General features: G+C 41.9%; 1 protein-coding gene across 2 annotated transcripts in view; it reads left to right on the top strand.

The window, feature by feature from the left end:
- Positions 1-20,777, top strand: part of PARVA (parvin alpha) — a 59,444-nt gene that overhangs the window by 20,421 nt on the left and 18,246 nt on the right. For both annotated transcript variants that reach the window (XM_054283734.1, XM_054283735.1), the window contains exons 2-4: positions 18,428-18,517; positions 18,617-18,687; positions 19,290-19,392. In XM_054283734.1, the coding sequence (XP_054139709.1) occupies positions 18,428-18,517; positions 18,617-18,687; positions 19,290-19,392 (264 nt within the window). The remainder of the gene's footprint in view (positions 1-18,427; positions 18,518-18,616; positions 18,688-19,289; positions 19,393-20,777) is intronic.

The raw sequence follows: 20,777 nt of genomic DNA, 5'->3' as shown, positions 1-20,777 counted from the left end.
CCTGGGCTGGTGCTGCTGCATTTGCATGCAGGTGCTCTGTGCTGGGGCACAGAGAGCTGCAATTGTGTGAACCTGGCCAGGCTCCGAGAGTCTCCTCTCTGCTCTTCAGCACGGCTTGCCTGCCTCAGCCTCTTCCACAAGGTGGGAGATTCCTCTGACCATAAAGGCAACATCCTCTCTTTCTTGAACTAAGCTTTGATTGATCCAGGAAATTTTTTTTTTTTTTTTTTTTTTTGCCTGTACAGTGGTTTTGAATTTGGTTCTGCCTAGAAGCATAGACTATCAGATTCTCTTCCTAGTGTTGTTTAAAGCCTTTTCAGAAATTGAAGTGTTTTACAGGGAGCAGAGAGGGCTGGAGATTATGGTGAGAAATAGTCAGTCTAGGATGTAATGTAAAATCAGCAGTTAATTCTGCAAACAGATTTCTAAGGCAAAGTTCAAATGATCAGTCTAAGGTGCCACTAAATGGGACGAGAGAGAGTCAATAATAATTTTCGTATTTTTAATACCTTCATTCAAAATATGATGAATTAGATTGGCAACGTGGGGCACTGTTTTTCATCATTTACCTATGTGGTTCTGCTCCCTGTGGGATCTGGAAAACAAGATTCCTTGGACACAGCAGCTCTGGCTCTCTGCCTGCAGCTGTAGGGTGCAGAAGGGGGAAGCCGTGGGGAGCGAGTGGCAGAGTGGGAGATTGGAAAGGTGATAACAAACACAGGCCTTGGAAGGGGACAACAGTGCTGAGGAGGTGACCAGAATCAGGACAGAGGGTGAGGGGATGGGGATGTGGGGACTGAGCTGAGCCTGTGCTGGGAGCCAGCAGCCTCTGAGCACTAATCCTGCTCTGCTCTGGGCCTGCGTGCAAATTCTCTTCCTTTTTTTTTTTTTTTCCCTCTATGTGTCTGTTCTCATATTCATGAAATAGTGGTAATGGCCATTGTCTGCATCAAAGTGGTATCAGGAGGCTTAAAGTGCCATTGTAGTTGTGAAACAGCAGAGATGTGTTGGCCTTCCTTTGGTCCCACAGTCGATAAATGCTTACCTCAGTGACAAATTAAGGGTTTGCTTTCTTCTTCCTGAGCTACCACAGCTATGAAAAGGGTTTGGACACCATCCTGTACTACAGCAGACTTGTTAGCTTAATTGCAATCGGGCTGCACAAGTAACAAAGGGCAGGATTCGCCTGACATGCCCTGTAGTACTAATGAAAATGGAAACATTTGAAGAAAAACAGAAGCTTTCAGGTCCTGCCTTAGGATTAACTTGCTCACTGATGTAACATTTTGCAGCCGACTTCTAAAACTGATCCAGATCTGTCAGGTCAGGTTTTGTGCTTGAGCTGATCATTCAGCAGGGAAACTTCACCTGTGTTTTAACTCATTCAGCCTAGAAATTATTTGAAAGATCAACTGAAGTCTGAATGTTACAGAAAATCGTTTTATAAAGCAAGGCTTCCCAGGGATGAACATAGATTTCCATCTAAATAAAGCTGCCAGCACATGATTCACAAGACCCCAGAGATTTTCCATTTGATAAAGCAGAATTATTGATCTCTGTTAGTACTCTGGAGAGATGAGATGAAAAGGTTTTCATTGTCTGGGCAGGACCAGTCCAAGAGAGCAAGGAGGATAAACACCAGTGTCACACAAACTCCCCAGACTCTGATGAGTGAGACACTTTGCTTTTGCTGTCTTGAAATGTCCCACAGAGGGAAGTGCTGAAGACAAGAGCTGCAAAGAATTTATCTGTGGAGATAGATTTTTACACTGTTATTCAGTGAAGATGCTCTTTGCTGAATTTCACAGGCAAATCCACGGCTAGAGCTGCCCTGTGCTTCTCATGGGGCTGAATCACAAGGGAAGCAAATTATCCCTTTCAAGGAAGAGAGACCCTCCTCAAAACCTTGCTAGTGTTGTGGTAAAGGTCAGATAGGCCATAGAAAATGCAGGTTTGTAAATCCAAAAGCCCCACTGTAAATGCTTAGAGAAACTGGAAAGTCAGCTCTTTTGGTAGATCTCTTCAGAGCTTGAAGAGAACTCGTTGCTCTTGTGTGAAGGGAGGTCTCATGGAGTGAAGCTGTGCTGCAGAGGGGCTGTGAACACAGAGAGTGGTTTCTCAGCAGGACACGAGCCCAAAGCTTCAAAAAGCATCCCCTGATTTGTAGAGCAGACTAAAGCCTTCTAACAAACAGCCCTGTGCAAATATTACATTTTAAGTGGTGTACCCTATTACTCCTCGTTTCTCACAGATATGCCAGGAATTTCCTTTTTAAAAAACAATGCCTGTCTTGGTGCAAGCCTGTTTCCATGACTAAAACTATGATGAGAGCATCAGCCTAGCATGGTTCCAGGAATAACCTACACATTCAGCTCTACTCTGCCAAGAACCCTGAGACTGGTTATTGAGATGAATGGTTTTGGTTAATGTGCACCACAAAGTAGGGAAAAAAGATGCCTGTATATTTTAGATAGATAATTATCAAGAAATTGTGTATAAAGAATAATAATGTATGGTAGGGGAGCAGAAATATAAGCCTTGAACTTCCTATCCTGAACATATAAATCATTGCAAGTTTTAAAGCACTTGCATGACTCATATGCAGAGGTCATAGACCAAATTTGCTGATGGAGGCAGGATGAAACAAATTTGGCTGCATTTTTATGATATTTTTCCTGCTGCTCTTAGCTTTTTATTTACCCAAAGTGATATAATTTTCCAGAGGAGTGTAACAGATCCAACATATGGAACTGCTATCCAGTTGAGTGCTTAGGTGCAGGACTGAATGGGAACAGTGGTGTGTCAATAAATAGCTTACTGCATGTCAGGCAAAGTAGTCTCTGAGGAACCATCCTGCCAGCTTGGCAGGATTCTGGGAACACTTTCCAGTGCAACTGGGCTGGTAATGCAGGCTCTGAATAGGGCCCAGCCTAGAGGAAATCCAGCTCCAGTAACATGAACTCTAAATGGAAGGCAGAGAGAGAGTAACAAGAAAGAGGCACTTGTTAATGTGCAGGTCTATAAATCAAGGGTTTTTTCCTCTTGCTCTGGCACAAACTTTGAGCCCATTTAGTGCATCCCTGCAAGTCAGTACTCTTTCCACTTGAGAAATAATGACATAAAAATGAGTAAATTATTTGGTAAACAATTGTGTTGCCTATTGCTGAGTAATATTTTTGTGCAACAAGAGAAATCTGCAGGAGTTATGATTTAGGTCTGATCTGCTTACTGGGTTTATGCTGCTGAGATTCTGTTGACTTCGAGGTTGATTTGTCTTTTCAGGAGCATTGCTGAGGTTTAGATTTTGATCCAGCATAGCTTAAAAAATGGGAGGAGAACTATTCCTGCATTCAGTTTAAAATGTCAGCACATAGCAAGTCAAGAGGTCTGGCTCCAGGTGAAGGTTTTAGACCTGAATGTGTCTTGATTTAATGGCAGGGAATGAGGCTGGCCTGTTAGGAGAGAGAGGCTGTACTACTGAGTGTTCCAAATGATCCAATTTTGTGTGCATGTATGGTTGCAGTAAAGATTTTGTTTATGGTACGAGGCATACAAAAGTGTGTGTATTTATAGGTATAACATCATTCTCTTTCTCCTGTGTGTTCAGGGGAAAAGGCCACGGGCCTGCCTGTGTTGAGTAACACTTGGACCTTGCAAGGTGCATTGCAAATAACAGTAAGATTCTGGGAGAGCTTGAGTTTCTCAGGTTCTTGTCAATGCATTTTTTGCCATATGTCAGTTATATTATAGGTGAACTGTGTCATATCAGTAGTATTCTATTTTTCAAGAGTCTAATTTTCTTGCATTTGCCACCTAGATCTAGTTGGGATTGACCCTTTTAAATGACTTTTTTCAGCATTCGTGTGTTATTTGGGAAGGACACCGTTTTAATTTGCATGTCTAAAAACATAACTCTGGGATCTACCTTCTCCCTTTGCCTCACACAGCCTGTGCTGGAATTCTTCTCTTTTGGATTTTAGCCCTGGTGGGTGGAGAGGGGAAGTTAAATGCCACCCATACCCTCAGTGCCACCCCTGAGCCCCAGTGCCAGGCTCATGGCATCCTCTGGAGGGCAGGGGAAGGCACAAGGGCAGTGTGGAGACACCTCTGTCCTCTCTGCACTTACACCAATAGATGCTGGCACTGCCAAGGATCTCACCTGTAATCTCTTGGTAAATGAGCACTTTGTGTGACTCCCAGTTTATGTGACTCCTGTTTCTGCTTATGTATAACATGCAAAGTCTGTCATCTTTTCTTCCATTTACATGATTCCTGGCATTTTAAATTCAGGTAGATTAGATTTAGACTTTTTGTAATGAATCTGCATCATTTTGTGTTCTGCTTGCTCCTGAAATAGCCTGGGGGAACCTGATAGACACAATTTATGTGTATCATTTAGAGGCATAAGAAAGCATCTGATTGATTTAGGCTTTCTTTTGTTAGCTCTTTCCTATCATTCTAATCATCATTTTACTGTAGCATTGCACTATTGAGGAAGGTATGGGTTTTCAAAGGCAGGAAGCTTCCATATTTAGAAGTGGTGATGCTTAAAAGAAAATGGCTTGGATTGGAGGTCTTTACAGCGCATTCTCTGCTAGTTCTGGTGTAGCTCATATTGTAGTGTGCAAGGTAGAAAGATGCCTGGCATTTATTTCACCACCAGTAACTTTAATGAATCCATTTTTGTATTGTTTCCTGAGTCAGCAGAAGATGCAGGGGGGAGGATGCTCCTGTGCAGCCCTGAGCTCTGCTGTTGGTGTGAAGGCAGAGCTGGGTGCTGCTGCTGCTGCTGCTGCAGGGCATTTCCCGTGGCAGAGGGGAAAAGGGACTGGTGGGATCTGATGTTTGTTTCTGTGCTGCTGGGATGCTTGGAGTCTTCCACGTGGCTTTTAGGCACTCTTACACAGAGCAGGGCAAAGGAGACAGGAGCATTAAGGACCTGACCCTGTAATTTTCCAATTGGAATCAATCAGTGGAAACAGTAAGGCAAATTCTCTTCTGCTATCAGTCAGTGCTCCTCTGTTGGCTTTAGTAAGGCTGTGCCCATTGGCAGTAGCTGAGAATTAAGCAGTTGCTCTCCTCCCAGCCTTTCTGATGACTTAACATCACTTTTGAAGCATAAAAGTCCTGTTTCAGGTCTGGGTTGTTGGCTTATGTGTTTAAATGGAAGGCTTGTCAGTTCTCATGTGATCAGCACTCTGAAGACAATCCATGAGTGAGGTTAGGTGAAGCTGTGGGGTTTTTTCCTTACTACTATCTGGATTTTCTCAGAACCTAGATAATTTTATCCCATTTGCATCAAACATGCAGGTAACTTTAGAATCCTGCATCTGTATTGTTTCTAGGGAAGCAAAATAAAATTACAAATGACAGTAATTGACATTACATGCTTTAATTGAATTTCCTCCTCTGTGAACCAAAACCTTTTAACCAAGTATTGCAGTGCTATTTCTGTATTTATTTGTTACATGGGTTAATGTGCTATGTGGCAGATCCAGTATTTATCCATTTTCACAAATTAAGCTATCAGTGTCATGTTGCCTTTGAGTTGTTTCCTGTATTGATGGCCAAAACGTCTTGAATAAGACTTTAGTCCTGCCTGGTATATTTCTGTTTTTACAAAGCTGAAAATTGCAGGGTTGAGAATGAGCCCTCAGGAACAGTTTGGGAAACTCTAGGCCCAAAGCATCTTCCCAATGTGCTGGGTTTTCTCCCTGCAGTGACCTCTGCTAAGGGGAGGGAGGAGTGCACAGGCTTTTTGAAAGGTGTTGTTATATTGCAGGAATTAGAAATCAAGCCCTGCTTGAGTTTACGTTTGTGGCAAGTGAAAATGAATTATGGAAAGGAGGAGTAGAAATTCCTCTACTGGGTCCCCAAGCTGTGTACTTCAGACCTGCTGAAGTTTTCCACTTCTTGCCATGTCATACCCTCTGAGGAAAAAGCTCTGCTTTAGCTAATTTACAGCCTTCTTACCCTGCTGTAACCTCACCTACTACCTGGGCATGATACTTTGTCTGCTTCTGTAGGTATAAAAACTCAGCATAAAAGAAACAAATTTCATTTACTATTTTTTGTAAAATAACTGCTTTTGTGCATGCAAAAAAATACTATTTTATGAACAGATGTAAATAAGCAGTTATAAGTGATTGAATTGATGATGCAGGTAACTGTGACTTTGGACTTCATGATATAATAATGTCAAAAAATACTTTGGACTTCATGATATAATAATGTAAAAAGATACTATTTTATGAACAGATGTAAATAAGCACTTATAAGTGATTGAATTGATGATGCAGGTAACTGTGACTTTGGATTTAATATATAATAACTTTCAGCATCCTTCTTGACATTTCAAGTGAAGCATGTTTTCCTTTGGCTGTACTTGTGTCCCAAACAGGATTGCCATAATAAAGTATGTGGGACACTTATGATTCTATTCAGAAATTAAGAAAAGGAAAGCCTGGTAAAGAGCTGCCAGCTCAGTGTTGCCTGCAGTTGAATGCTGTTATTCAGCAGCCCAGCAATGCAGGTTTCCAGTGCCAGAGGCAGTGGGACTCCAGGAGGCAGAATGGGGAGCCCCATTACTGCTTGTGAGTGCAGCATGAAATAGAAATGCTGGCAGGGAAAGCTGCTTTTGGGAGTGACCCAAAGGCTGCAGACCTGTGTGTATCAGAGGCTCCTTAGAACTGGCAGAGAATGTGGTGTCAGAACATTGATAAGAGCTCTGAGACTTCTTCTGCAAGGAGTCACATCTGTTAGGAAACCTGGGGAGGGATGCTGTGTAGCTGAGCTGAATAATCCTAAACAGTAAATACCACTCCGTCCTCCATAGCTGTCTTTTGGCACAGGTATTTTAAATGGAGTTCCACTGGAAATTAGAAAGGTAACTACTTTCCATGACTTAGAAATGAGCCAGGGATGTGTCACTTCCCTCCTCCTGCTCCAAGTTGAAACAAGCACTTTGACATTTTATAGCTTCTGAAAAGTTTTAGTCTGTAGAAAACTTCATAGGAATTTGATTTTTAGCCCAAGTAAGTAATTGCTTTAGATTATATTTTCATTACTGTTCCCCTTTGGAAGAGCCCATAGACCATAAAACTAGTTTATTTCTTACCAGTAGTTTATTATTTTTTTGATGGCTCATACCTCTCCTTTCCTCTGCTTTTTAGCTTTTTATATGCTTTTGCCTGTTTCAGGGCTTAGTCCTTGTTCCGTGTGTGTTGCTAATTATTTCAGTAGGGAAGTATTTGTGGAGAAAAGAATACTGTAATCAGGATCTGAATTTAGTAATATTTGGTAATATCATACATGCATCTTAATTCAGACAACAGGATTCAGGTAACAACAAAAATTAAAACTAAAACAAAAAAATAAAACCAAACAAAAGAAAAAAAAAGAGAAAGCGAAAGAAATTTCCCATCAAATGTTGCAGTGTGTATGCACATATTTTTCCTATGCTTTAAGGGGAGCTGTGACTTTATTCAGTTACAAGGGGAAAAGGTACAAGTTACCCAGAACAGAAACAGACTGGGATTGCTAAAAACGTGCATTTTGCACTTGCCCTTTGAGCACTTTGTTTAGTTGCATGACTGATAACAAAAGCACACAATCAAAACTGCATCCCAGCCTTCACAACACAGCTCACCAAGCTGCAAAAAGCAGATTTAGTTTCTTTTGCAGATGGTCTATGAGTCTCATGTGGCATCATATTAAATTATATAGGCAGTCAGTCGCTTGTTCTGAAGCGATGCTCTGAGCCAGGAGTTGAGATGTGCTTGGACCACTCTGGTGCAAAACAGCTCCAAAGCTGAACCAGCTCCTCTGAAAGCAGCAGCACAGGGCCCTGCCAGAGCTTCCAGCACCTCCAGGACTGCAGTTCCCCCTGGGATGCACTATGAGGGTGGCCCAGCGACCCTACGATGGGCTGTGGAGCATTTTGCCCTAAAGGTAGGAGCCCAGACCCACTCATCTGGTTGTTTTGCTTTTCTGCTTATTGCTTTCTGACCCTGTGTTTTTACAGTTTTTGCAATTTTTATTTTTGGTTTGCAGTATTTTGAAGATAAGAATGAGAGTTTATTTCCTTCTTACTCGTGTCAGACTTTGTTTTTCCTGGGTAAAAGAAGAAGAAGAAGAAGATACAGCAGTCTGTTAATGTTTAATATTATTTCGTGGAAGTATTACTGCAATATGAAATAGAATTAGCTGTTTCACCCTGTGATGTTTCATAAGATTATGTGTTCCAGTTAGCTTCAGTTTGGTACAAATGCAGTCTTGGGGTAACACTGGCTCCAGTGTGAAAATAGTGATTTTTATCAGCTGAATTTCCATTCAGGGCAAGTTTTCATTTGTAGTCAAAGGCATGTTTGGGATAGCAATTTTCAAATGGACTATGTGTTATGCAGTCAGTAAGTTTTAATATTCATGCTTATTAAAATGAAAACGTCGTGGTACTGTGCACTTTCTAAGAGGAGCAGTAACACAAACTCACAACATCAAAGCAGAAGGCTGCAGATTATTTTGGGGAAACTCCAAATGTGTCAGTGCCGTGGAGTAAAACCCATTTGAGGTTATTTACATCGATGATTGAGCTGCAGGTTTAGGTATGCCCACCTGCAAAGTGGGACAGGAAATACAGCCACAGGCACTGTTGCTGTGATTGTTCCTCATGGTGAAATTGGTGCATTGGCAATGACAGCAACCCAGGAAATGCATTTAATAGGTAGGAGTTCACCCAGGGATGCTTCCCTTGTCTGACAGCTCTTGACAGGTGCTAGCAAGGGCTGCTCTGAAATTCCAGCATGTTGGAGATCTCTTGGAAGAGGCAGTGGCAGTGCAGGTGCAGGTCAGAGCTTTGCCCTTACCATGCTGTCTTCACAGAAACACCAAAATCAGGTGAACAGTTCAGTCAGGTGTTTGTTTTAGACAGGGCATTTGGAAGCTGGAGCAGCTGTTTGATTTTATAAGGAAATAAGCAAAATCAGGAATGCGCAGAGGGTGCCTGGCAGGGCCCATGAAGAGCAAGCCACAGGGCTGGATGAAAATCATTGCTGCTGGTTTATATGGAAAAAGGGGTGTTTTCTTTGCCATGACAGGGGTTTGGAAAGCAAAAGTTACAGGTATTCCTGTCTGCTCTGTCAGGCTAATGTAGCATTACAGATGAGCTTTTAAGGCTGTATTTTAAGTGCTAGGCTTCCATTTTACAAGTCAATTTTGTCTCCAGAAAGGAAACATGTAGATGAATGCCTTAAACTAGAATTGTGTTTTTTTCTGTGCTGCAGAATGAGGATACTGCTGTTTTCCTCTGGTAAATGAATTAATTCTGATTAAGGGATTTGAAAACCTAGGCTGGAAAGTGTTGATTTATTTCCTGTGCAAGTTGAGAACAAATTCTGCTTTCCTAAGCCAAACACAATTTCTAGTTTGTGCTACCAAAGTCCTGTCTTGCATCATCATCTTGCACTTTTGTGTAAAAGTGTTTGAGGAGGATAGCACAGCCACACTATTGATCACACCACACTGTGATTTATGCCAGCTGACCAAAGTCCTCCCTCCAGCCAGGGATTTCCACAGACAGCCCTGACACATCCCTTGTCATCCCTGAGCTGTGTATGGCTAGGAAAAGCAGAGGGGATCCACACAAATGGTGTGCAGCTTGGCAGTGCACGCCCATGTGAGACAAGGAGCTTTCCCTTTCTCAGGTCAAAGCCTGAAGCTTTTCTGCTCTCAAATTCACATTAACCTCTACGTTGGCCATGAGAGCTCTGAAGGGCAGTTTTGTCTTCAGGATGCTAGAAGACACATTTCTTCCATTTTAAGGTTTCACTTGCAGCCTTTTACCAAATCCACCCCTTTTTCTTTCAGAATGTAGCTGGGTTTCTGTTGACCCAGCCAAAGCCACAGCCTGGTTTTGCCATGTTGAAGGCCTGTCTCTAGATCCCAATTCCCAAATTAGATCCTGATTCTGTCCTTGACTATAAACTCCAGTTCCCTGGGACATATTGCAGAGACTTTAAGAAACCATCTGTGTGTTTGCCACAAATATTAAACATAGCAAGAAACTGAAAATCTTTAAAGTCAAGAAGAAAAATAGAATTAGATGTTGCAAGTCAGTTCTGCTGCTGAATCTGAGAACCAGGGTTAGATACTCACGATTGACACAGAAGGTAGCAACAAGTGGACTGCAAACTACCAGTTATGCAAATAAGTAATATATCTACATATTTGTATTCATTATTATTTTAATTTCTTCAGGTGACTCTTATCCCATCTTTCTTGTGTTTGCTGCTTCTCCAGCCTTGGTGTCAACCCCAGACTTCATCCTGGTTGATTTTGATAGTAAAGAAAGGTCTTGAAGCGTGAGAAGCTCTTGTAAGATACTAATGTGTTTTGGGGGTTTTTTGGGTTTTTTCCTTCTGGCACATAGAAATGCTTGGCCACTTACTAAAAATCTTTTAATCCTTTGTCACAGTCTTTCCTTGAAGGTGATGAGTTGCTTATCTCAAAACACAAGTAGTTCTAGTAACTGCAGTTTGAAAATGGGGACAATGTGTGACACATAAAGCAGTTTGTAGTCCATGAGAAGGAGCTCTAACTTTCCAGTAAAAGTAGTAATTTTTTTATTTCTTTCAAGGAAAAGCACTCATCTAGATTACTGAGCTGCAGTGGGTCTCTCTTAACTTTTTCTCCTTCAGGAACAAGGCTTATATACACAAGAAGAAAAGAGCAAGAAATTCAGGAAATCCTCAGCTTGCTACTAGTGTGCCCTCACATTCCTGAGAGCTATTTTTGGGTTTTCTCTTAGGAATAGCTAGAACTTGTTGAGCTGGGAAAGACTTCTTGGAACAGATCCTTGGTTTTGTCTTCTCTGCATGAGCGCTTCTTGTTGATGTTGGAATAGCTGCTCTTGGTTGGTTGGTGATTCACAAAATTAGGCCAGTCAGCCCTGTAAAATCTGCTTCTACACTCCTCAGTGTTTGAAAAAAATTGTTGCAGCGAGCTGGTGAGCATGTAAGAAGAACAATTGCCCCCACTTGCACCAAGAGGTCTGGCTGCCTCTCTTCTGGGCATTACTACCTGCGGATTTGTTGTAACTTGAGAAATATCAAAATGTCAGTGAGGAGGATACAAATGCTTTCCCTTCCTCTCTGAATGGCCCCAAGTGCCCTGTGTTGTTCTGAGATCCCTCAGTAAATCAGTTCAGAGATCTCTCAGTAAGCTGGAAATCTTACCTGGCAGAGGATTTGTTTCCATGAAGTGCTTTGCTGTCAAAGGAATTGCTTCAATAAAGTATTTTGCATGTAGGGATACCACGTGCAGAGCAGCTAACAACCTGCATGCTTCTGTTGCACAAACACCCTACCAAAGTATCTCAGGCTCTTTGGAGTTTGTTTTGGGATCAGATTCCACACAGCACATTTTGATAAGAACTTGGAATGGTCTCAGCATTTCTCATATGCACGACGTGTTCTTCAGTGGGAATGAGAATCAGCATCAATTGAACTCTCGTCTGTATTTATTCCCAAAATTGCCTTTTGGGATTTTTCAGTAGGGTTTTAAACAGTCCTGTAGGGTGACAGGATTTTCAAAATGTCTGCAGATACTGCTTAGGTATTTTAAAAGATGTGTTGAGAGGATGTGTGGAAGGAATGAATGGAATGATTGGCATCTGTGTTAGCTTGGCACTTCACTGCTTATTACCTCTTAGAAACTAGAGGAGAATTTCTGAGAAAGAACCTTCATCCCAAATGAAATGAGAAAGCATGGAAGGCTTAGTGAAGCTGGCAAAAGAGAATCACATGTACTCTTTTGAAAAAGGACTGAGTTTGCTTCCTGATTTGTTGTTTTTTACCTACCCAAACCAGACATCTGTCTGTCTGTCTGTGGAGGCTTTTTTCCCCTGCCAATTCCAAAAAGAGAAAGGAACAGCAAACTAGTCACTGAGGTCCTTGAGCGTGGCTTTGGACTTCAGAGAAAGTTCAAGGCAAAAGGCATTTAATTTGTTTTGCATACATGAAAATCAAATAATAGCATTTCTCCCATCTTTTATTGTGAACAGCATTACTCCTGTTCCTTTTGTGTGCATGCCATGTTTGGTTTAATGGAGAAATGAGAAAAGAAAATAGATTCTTTTTTGGAGACTGAGTACTAATGCAGAAACATTAAAGGCAGGCACATTGTTGTCAGCCAGTTTGCATATTTATTTACTTTTACAAATGGTTGGCTTGGAGTCAGCAGTTAATGGAATGAGAATGATGTTCCTGTACAGATCATTTCCTGAGAAACATTTTCAATTACAAACATATCTCTGCTTTTCTTCCCTCATTTGTTATGTCTTGGAGAATAAATGGAGAGTAGCATTTACAACTTAAGGTTTATGTTCTGAAGACAATTTTAACAATGATCCCCACATAAAAAGGCCCTTTTGTAGTTGCAGACATATGTTTATGATGTTTTGTGCTGTGAATATCAAATTTCTGGTGGACGCTGTGTCACACTCTGCAAACTTGTAAACATCTATAAATCCATTGGATCATTTTAGTACCATGTGTAAAGCAGATTTATTGTCTTTTGTGTGGATTTCTTTTGTTTCAGAGCTAAAGCTGAGTTGCCAGAATCCATGTTTAATGAATTATGTATTACAGAAAATTAGGCAGTACTATTTTAGATTAATATTTTCTTTTCCCTTTGTGGACATATTGGATCCACATGAACAGGTATTCGAAATTAACATTTTGGATAGATGGCCCAGAAAGCAATTATGTAAGTTTTCTTGACTAAATAGTATAATTCTATAGAAGTCTGAACTATGACTTTTTGAAAGTGTTTTTGTTTTCTTTTTTCCTCTCATTCTCTAGCTGTCTTAAGTAATTTTGGTCAGTTCTCTCATTTACCAGCACAAATCCAGAATCACCCCACCAGAATTATATCAGAGGGAACAGGAGCCGTGCTGAGCCAGTGAGCTGGTATAAATCAGCACAAATCCACTGAGATCTGTGTGGATACAGTCATTTACACTCAGGTCTGCATTACAGGCTATCAAGGCAGTAGAAGAACTAAAGCTGCTGTTGTGCACGAGTGGTTACAAAAGCAAATCATTGAGGTCGTGGGCATTTACCAGAAATTTGCACCCAATAAGGGGAATGTGAAACCAAAACCCAATTCATCTAAATTTGGCTCTGCTATAATTGAGTGTTTGTCGTATACAAGAGCAGTAAAGACATTTCGTGCTGAAAATCAGCATTTTTCTAAACTGGCTGTAATTTCTGGCTACATATCTAAATGTATGTAGCATAGGCATGTATGTTTGAATGTGGGCATACATGCAAATATCCAGGGTTATTCTGGCAATATGATGTCTGCAGCTAGCCTTCCAAATGGTGCTTGTTCCAGGAAAAAATAGCTTAAGATAGAGACAGGACATGTAAAGCTGCTGCCTAGTGTAGCAGTTTAAAATATCAGGGAGATTTTGACTTTCTTATAGAAAGCTTAAACTCTTGGAGTCATGTGAATGTCAGCAAATCTCAGCTTCCACAAAAAAGAAAAAAAAAACAAACAAAAAAACCCCAAAAAAATCAACACCCAAACCAAAACAAAAAAACCCCAACTCAATGTATGTGAAACCTTAAAAATGCTGAGAAGCTTGAATGGAAAACCCTTATGCTACAGAAAATAAGGCATATTGAAGACCTGCAGAAATGTTATGTATGTATATATGTCAGTAGTTGTATATGCATCTATCTAAACCTCCTGGATTTGAAAGATTGAGGTTAGAAGCACTGTGGCATTGTGCTCCTCCAAAATGATGGTTTGGTTCTAGCTAATTGCACAATTTCAGGATTCATCCATTCCTGTCATAGCACTTCAGTAATTTTAATTTTGTAAGTACAGAACCAGTTACATGGGGAAGACATGGCTGCAGCACTCAGAGGAGAGGCTGTTTTACTCTGCATGTTGCTGCATTTGTTTCATGATTCTTCTGATGGATATAAAATACATCTAAACCACAGAGAGTGCACTGGTGATGTGGCATTGCTGAGCTCAGTTAAATAATGAGATGTGTTTCATTCAAATCAGAATGACTCTAAGCCCTGAATACTAAATAGGGCAGCAAAAAGCCTTCAAGCACACAAAATAAATGAGTAAAAAACCCAAATGAAACTGTCTAATAAATACAATGTGGAGCAACAGGCTGCATGTACTGGAGGAATTAAGGCAATTTGAAGCGTATGGGCCGTGCTGCATCTCAGATGTGCAGCTCCAAGGGCAGCTGGATGCACACATCACAGGGCAGGCTCTGGCTCAGAGCACACGCCTGCGTTTGATAGCACAGGTTTATGACCTCGTAATCCTAGAGCATCTAAAACAGTAAGAATTCCATCCAGCTTAAAATAGCTGCTGTAGTTGCTGTTCATACAGGCTCGAGGGCTCCCCGGCTCTGGGGCCAAATTTGGTGCTGGCATGATGGAAGGAAGTCTGTTGACAGCTGATAGCAGCAGAGTTGCACTTGATTACATCATAAGAAATTTGGCATGTGGAGCTGAATCAGAAGCCTGAGCAGAAATGTCCATTCCTCATCCAGAGTTAAAACTGGGACTTCCACATTGCCAATCCACAGAGATTTGTCTGGCCCAGATGTAGCTGTTGCTTTTCAGGGTCTTGCTTTGAAAGTGCATTCCCCCAGTTCCATTCAGCATAGTGACTGGAAAAAAAAAGGAGGGCTGGATTTTGCTGTCATGCCCAAAGGGATGAAGTCCCTGATCTTCCCAATGCCAGCACGGTGAGCTGATGGCCTGGGCTGGATCTGGGTCACAGCAGAGGGTCTGAGCTCCAATTGCTGGCCTTGTGCAGTGGCCAGGCCCTGGGTGCTGTCCTTCACAGGAGCTGCCACAGCTCCCAGTGCCCTGCTCTGGCAGCCTGTGTGGTACATGAGCTGCTGCAGGTCCATCCCATCCCCTCCTCCCTTCCTGTAAGGCTTGGAGTGCAGCTCTTACTGATGCTCCAAAGCCCCTCCTCAGCGTATTTCAAGAAATTAGATTATGTTGTGTTAATTTCTGCTGCTGCAAAAAATTGCCCCAATGCTGTGTTCTTTCCTTTTATTAAAATACTAAGTTGCTGAAGTGATTTCCATGAAAATTAATTAAAACAAATTAACGAGAAGCAGCTGAAAAATGGACTCCTCTACTGAAACTGTGGTATGCAAACTCTTAACCTCAATCACATATTTGTGGTTGCTCTATAAACACCTAAGTGTACAGCAGTGATTTGTCATGGTATTTTTTTGATGGAAAGTCTTAGAAAGTGAAGCTATACTACATAGTACATTTTCTCTCAGTTTAATACAGCTTATTATAATGCATGTGCTTACGTGCTCCATTTAGTAGCATTACTAATCTGCAGTTAAATCTCTGCTTTTTAGTAGTGGGAAAGAAATTAAAAAGATGCTGTCAGGCTCTGGGTTTCTGCATCACGTTTTCTGCTTTTGGGGGACAGGAGGGCAGGAGTCCCTTTATTAGGGAATAATACCAGCCTGGGGCATGGGTTGTGCCCTGCAGAAAGCAGAGGTGAGGAGGAGCTGTGCTCTCTAAAACCTGGATCCATCTGGGATCTCTGGATCATCTGGAGGTTCTGCAAATGGCTCTGGCAGGTGTGCAAAATGTCTGTGCTTACAGCTGTGTACAGCAAGCAGAGCTTGGCCCCTGCTGGGCAGTAAATAGAACACTTGCATTCTAGAACACGCCAGTGTTTTAGTTCCCCATGTATATTTCTTGTTGTCTCATTTGTATTTTATGTTCACTTTTCACTCAAAGATGTGGCAGGGGTTTGTTTGCTTTCTCTTATTTTCTCTGAGAATATGATGGAGGTCATGTTATTAAAGATAGTGTTGTGCATGTTAGAGGACAGGTATGGCAAGGTTCAGTGGGCCTTGTGAAGAATTCCTTACATAACTTTCCACCTTGGAAGGTCCACTCAGTCTCCTTGCAAAATTGTCAGCAAGCTCTGCCAGTGGGCTGCTCCCTGGAGAGAGGAACCAAAAGCTTTCACTACTGTCCTTCACTTGGAAAATGAGCTGACTGCTTTCTGCAGTGTGTCTCACCCAAGCAGAGCCTCCAGCCCTTTGGGACAGGAGAGCTCAGGGGAGGCAGCAAGCAATCTATTGGCTTGAATAGATTTTATTTACTATGCTCCCCCTTGGGACTGATGTGAAAAAATCCCACGTTTTCTGCCTAGGAGGCTTTGTGTGTAGTCCTCCATGAGCTAAACATTTCAGAGCAGAAAGACCTCCACAGGGAAGTTTTCTACCCGCTGACATTTGCCCATAACCAAAAAAAAAAAATTCAAAGAGGTTAATGAAACCAAGAAACCAACAGTGATTTTCTCCAAGGAGTGCTAGCAGTTTCAACAATTGCCATTACTTAATGTGCAAGCAGTTCCCGAGATTGTACATGCTAGACCAACTTCATCCTTGCTGTAACTCCTCAGAACTCAGTGGAGTTACATCAGGGATTCATTTGGTCCATTGCTTTCAGCCATCAGTTTTAGAGGATATACAACAGTCGAGGGAACTGTTATTGTCAGCATGGGTTTATGACTCTTTAGAGCTGCTCAGTACTTGTCTGTTACAGATACATAAGCAGGGTGAGTGTATGGAGTGAAGTTATGGGTTCAGTGTTGAAGGTAGTGGATTTTTCAGAGTTATTTTTGTACTATTAAAAGTAATAAACATTCTGGCAGCCATTATTGCTGTGAGTCTTACATAGATGCTTGAATACAGCTACACAGATCCTTGAAGCATGCACAGAAACATTTCATCTGGCAGACCACAAAACATTTCATGGAACATAGAAAATATTTGTAAATTTCTAAGCCCTGTTATCACACCAACTGACTGATGATCACAGTGTTCATGTGAATTTAGCTACACTTAATGCACCAAGGAAGTAAAGCTGGCTTATGAGGCAGCCATGAGGGCAGAGACAAAACAGAAGATCTTTAGAGTAGTTCTCTGTTTTCTTAGAAACCAAATTGTCTCTGTGATTTTCAGATTAAACTGAGGAAAGCATCCGCTGGTAGATCTGAATTGTTGGATGGTGAATCTTGCATCTGCACATCAGTCAGATATTTCAGTACATGTCAGAAGCTGTGGACAGCTGCCTGAATCTTTAGGCCATATGTAGGATTGTTGGATTAAATTATTTAAGCGTAAACTCTGACTGGAACAGATGAGCTAAAACAACCATTTCTAGTTGGAAATTGAGTGGTCAAAGCAACATTACTGCCTGGTCATGGCTAAGACAGTGAGCCCCTTTCCTGGATTGGTGAATCAGCTTTGCACTGATTGTTCCCAAAGCAAGGTACAAACTCGTGTGATCCCTGCTCTGGTTCCCTCCCTGCTCCGTGCTGGGAGCTCTTCCACAGCACAGGATGGTGTGTTGCCTTGTTGGGATTCCTTGCCCTCTGCTAGGGTGGCATGTTTGGGCACTGAAGGGAGGGTTTTGTCTTTGCAGCCTATTAAAGTTTGGGTCACCCAGAGGGATGAACAAAGTTGCTCTGGCCTGTCACAGAACAAGTGACAGGCTTCCCTTTACACCACTTCTCTGGGTCTTTCTGGTCTTTTCTTCTCAAGAACATTGATTTTTGCAGAATTCGCGGACTTTGGCTGAGTAAGACCTTGTCTATATTTAGTGACAACATCTCCAAACTGTGGGATCTTGGATTACTTCTCCATTTCTATATCCAAGTTCTTTTTCAACCTGCATTGACTGCACACTAACCTGCAGACTGAACCCCTTTTCTGGGGGCTCATCATCCTACCCTGTGTCTTGCTGCTGTGATTTCTGCTGAGGAAAGGCCAAGAGCACAGGCCAGGAGCATCCTGCAGCCTGCTCCAGCTGGACAGTGCAGGCCCATCGGCATCCTGGGCACAGAATGTGCTGAGTGCTGCACCTTCAGGCTGGGATGGCTCCTCAGCCTGGTGACTCCTGGGTGGGTGCACAGCCACACCAGCTCTTCCCAAGGAGCTAAACCTGAAACATCCCTAGAGCCACGGTGACATACTGAGAGCAATAACCATGTCCCTCAGCTGAAATGATTCATTAGTGTTAAAATGTCAGGACCATTAACATGCAAGCGAGCCTTTTAAAATTTTGAGGACAATGGGCCATGTCCTGGAAAAGATTTGAGGTAATTGTGTTGGTTCCAGCACCATTTTCCATGAAAAATGTACTCATGCAAGTAAAGATTTGTTGGCTGGGCCTCCCATTTTTGTTAGCTTTACTTTATTGCTGTAATTACACCCAGTGGCTTATCTAATAGAGTCATGTTCTTATAAAGAAATTAGGACAATTAATGCTACTTTTAGTGAGAGTGAAATAGTAAGTCAAATTAAATTGAAATTTGACCAAGCTTTTCTTTTTTTATTTCCTAGTGTCTGAATTACAGGAAGAAGGAATAAATGCCATTAACTTACCTCTCAGTCCCATTCCATTTGAACTAGACCCCGAGGACACTATGCTAGGTAATTCACAAAAATTTTACATCTCAACCTGAAAACTTGCTGTAAAATGAAGTGTTGTGCCTGGGATAGTTTCTAATGTTTTTCTTTTAAACCTTCCAGAGGAAAATGAAGTCCGAACAATGGTGGATCCAAATTCAAGAAATGATCCAAAATTGCAAGAACTAATGAAGGTAATGAAAGCATGTAAACCCTGTCAGGAAGTGGAACTATTTTTTCATGCCACCCCTGCCTCTTTCACTTGAGCATTTGGAAGCACTAGTTAGATATTAATTAGTTGGAACCACATCTCAGTGAAATGGGGAGGTCATTTGTGGCAGTATCTTTCTCTAGATGTGGCACAGGGAGACTTTCAAATTCCTGTTAAAATCCTGAGGCCAGAGTGTCAGTCCCATCCCATCCCCAATTGAAGATCATGCTGATCTTCCCTTGTCTTTGTGATTCTCTTGGTGTTAGAACTTTAGCAGGATGCTTCATTAAAATCAACTTGAGCACCTTTAACACATTAAGATGTTAAAATTCTACTGAAAGCAAGGGAAAGATTTCAGTCCAGAGGATACTGCATTAATTAGTGTTTGTCCAGACCTTGTGGTGCATTGGCACAGCCACCTCAGGTGAGTCCTTCCTGAGTCTTTCCTGTTTGCTCCTGAAGGTATGTCAGACTGTATTTTGAGCCACTGCAGCTTTGGTATTCTTTCTGCTAAGAAAAATGGCATGTGGTTTAAATTGCAAATGAATAGTGTATAACACTGCCAAATTTGTGTTTCCCACATAGGTATTAATTGACTGGATTAATGATGTGTTGGTAGGAGAGAGGATTATTGTGAAAGACTTGGCTGAAGACCTGTATGATGGACAAGTATTGCAGAAATTATTTGGTAAGAGAAATACACGTGCACGGTGTTAAAGAAGTGGATCTCTTGTTCCTGCCCAGGAGCCTCAGTATCATCTTACATTTATGGCACTAAGTGGTACAAAAATAGCATTGTGTTATGAGCCCCCCGAGCAATGGGCTGTGTGCACAGCCCTCGTGGCTGCAGTGCAATGTGTGGTGCTCTGCAGCTGGTGAGAGCAGCACGAAGCCTACCTGGGGTGCTGCAGAGGGAGGGCTCTTGTCTTGGCAGCACTGTTCACTCCAATTAAATTTATTACCTGCATACGGGCTGCACAAACTTTGCCATGTTACAAGTGGAAAGTAAGTTTGAAGGCAAGGGCAGCCTCAGTGCCATGGTGGATGTTTTTAATCTCTGCTCCTTCCATGCTATAGTTTCTTCATCGCAAGGTTCCTCTGGAAAGTTGGAATTTCTTTCTGGTTTGGTGTCTGGCTTTTAACATGGCTGAGGTAATGGTGCCCAGTGGACTGTAATCTAAGCTTCAGCTGAGAAACAGATAGAGAAAAGAAACTGCTAATGCAGAGTTGGCATGTGCTTTTTATGCTGTTGGCTTGAAAGCCATTTTCTTAGCTATTACAGCTCATAAAGTCTCCAGTAAATTTCTTTCCAGTATCCTAAATGAATCTTGAAACATCATGTGAGCACTTCTAATAAAGACTTCACAGCCTATTCCCTTCTATGAATGGTTAAGCTGTTGAATATATTGTGATGGACTGGATTTGCCCAGACTGAGCAATTGGATTGTCCTGGACAGATCTCCAGTGACTTCACCCAAAATTCACAACATGTGTATCAGGTGCAGCCTGACTCTAAATATGCATACACTGATCTAGCATTTATTGATTTCAGAGGAATCTTTTCCATTACCCTTAATTCCTTATGGATCAGGTCTCTGCTTACTAAATCTTCAGTCTTGTGGTGAGGAGGTGCAAGAAACCTATGCAGATAGCAGCTCTTAGGCAGGATTAGGAGATAGCAGCTCTTAGGCTGGATTAGGAGATAGCAGCTCTCAGGCTGGATTAGGAGATAGCAGTCTCTTAGGCTGGATTAGGAGATAGCAGTTTTTAGGCTGGATTAGGAGCTAGCAGTTCTTAGGCTGGGTTAGGAGCTAGCAGCTCTTAGACTGGATTAGGAGATAGCAGCAGTTCTTAGGCTGGATTAGGAGCTAGCAGCTTTTAGGCTGGATTAGGAGCTAGCAGCAGATCTTAGGCTGGATTAGGAGCTAGCAGCTCTTAGGCTGGGTTAGGAGATAGCAGCTTTTAGGCTGGGTTAGGAGATAGCAGCTCTTAGGCTGGTGGTTTAGGCTCACTCACTTTGGAAAGACACTCAGTTGGCTTTGATGGGAACAAGATCAGCTCCTACCAAATAAG

This window comes from Melozone crissalis, unplaced genomic scaffold (genome assembly GCF_028551555.1).
Source record: "Melozone crissalis strain CALT ecotype California unplaced genomic scaffold, PUWL_Pcris_2 ptg000038l_1, whole genome shotgun sequence".
Taxonomy (NCBI): Eukaryota; Metazoa; Chordata; class Aves; order Passeriformes; family Passerellidae; genus Melozone; species Melozone crissalis.
This window is presented reverse-complemented; position numbering and strand designations above follow the sequence as displayed.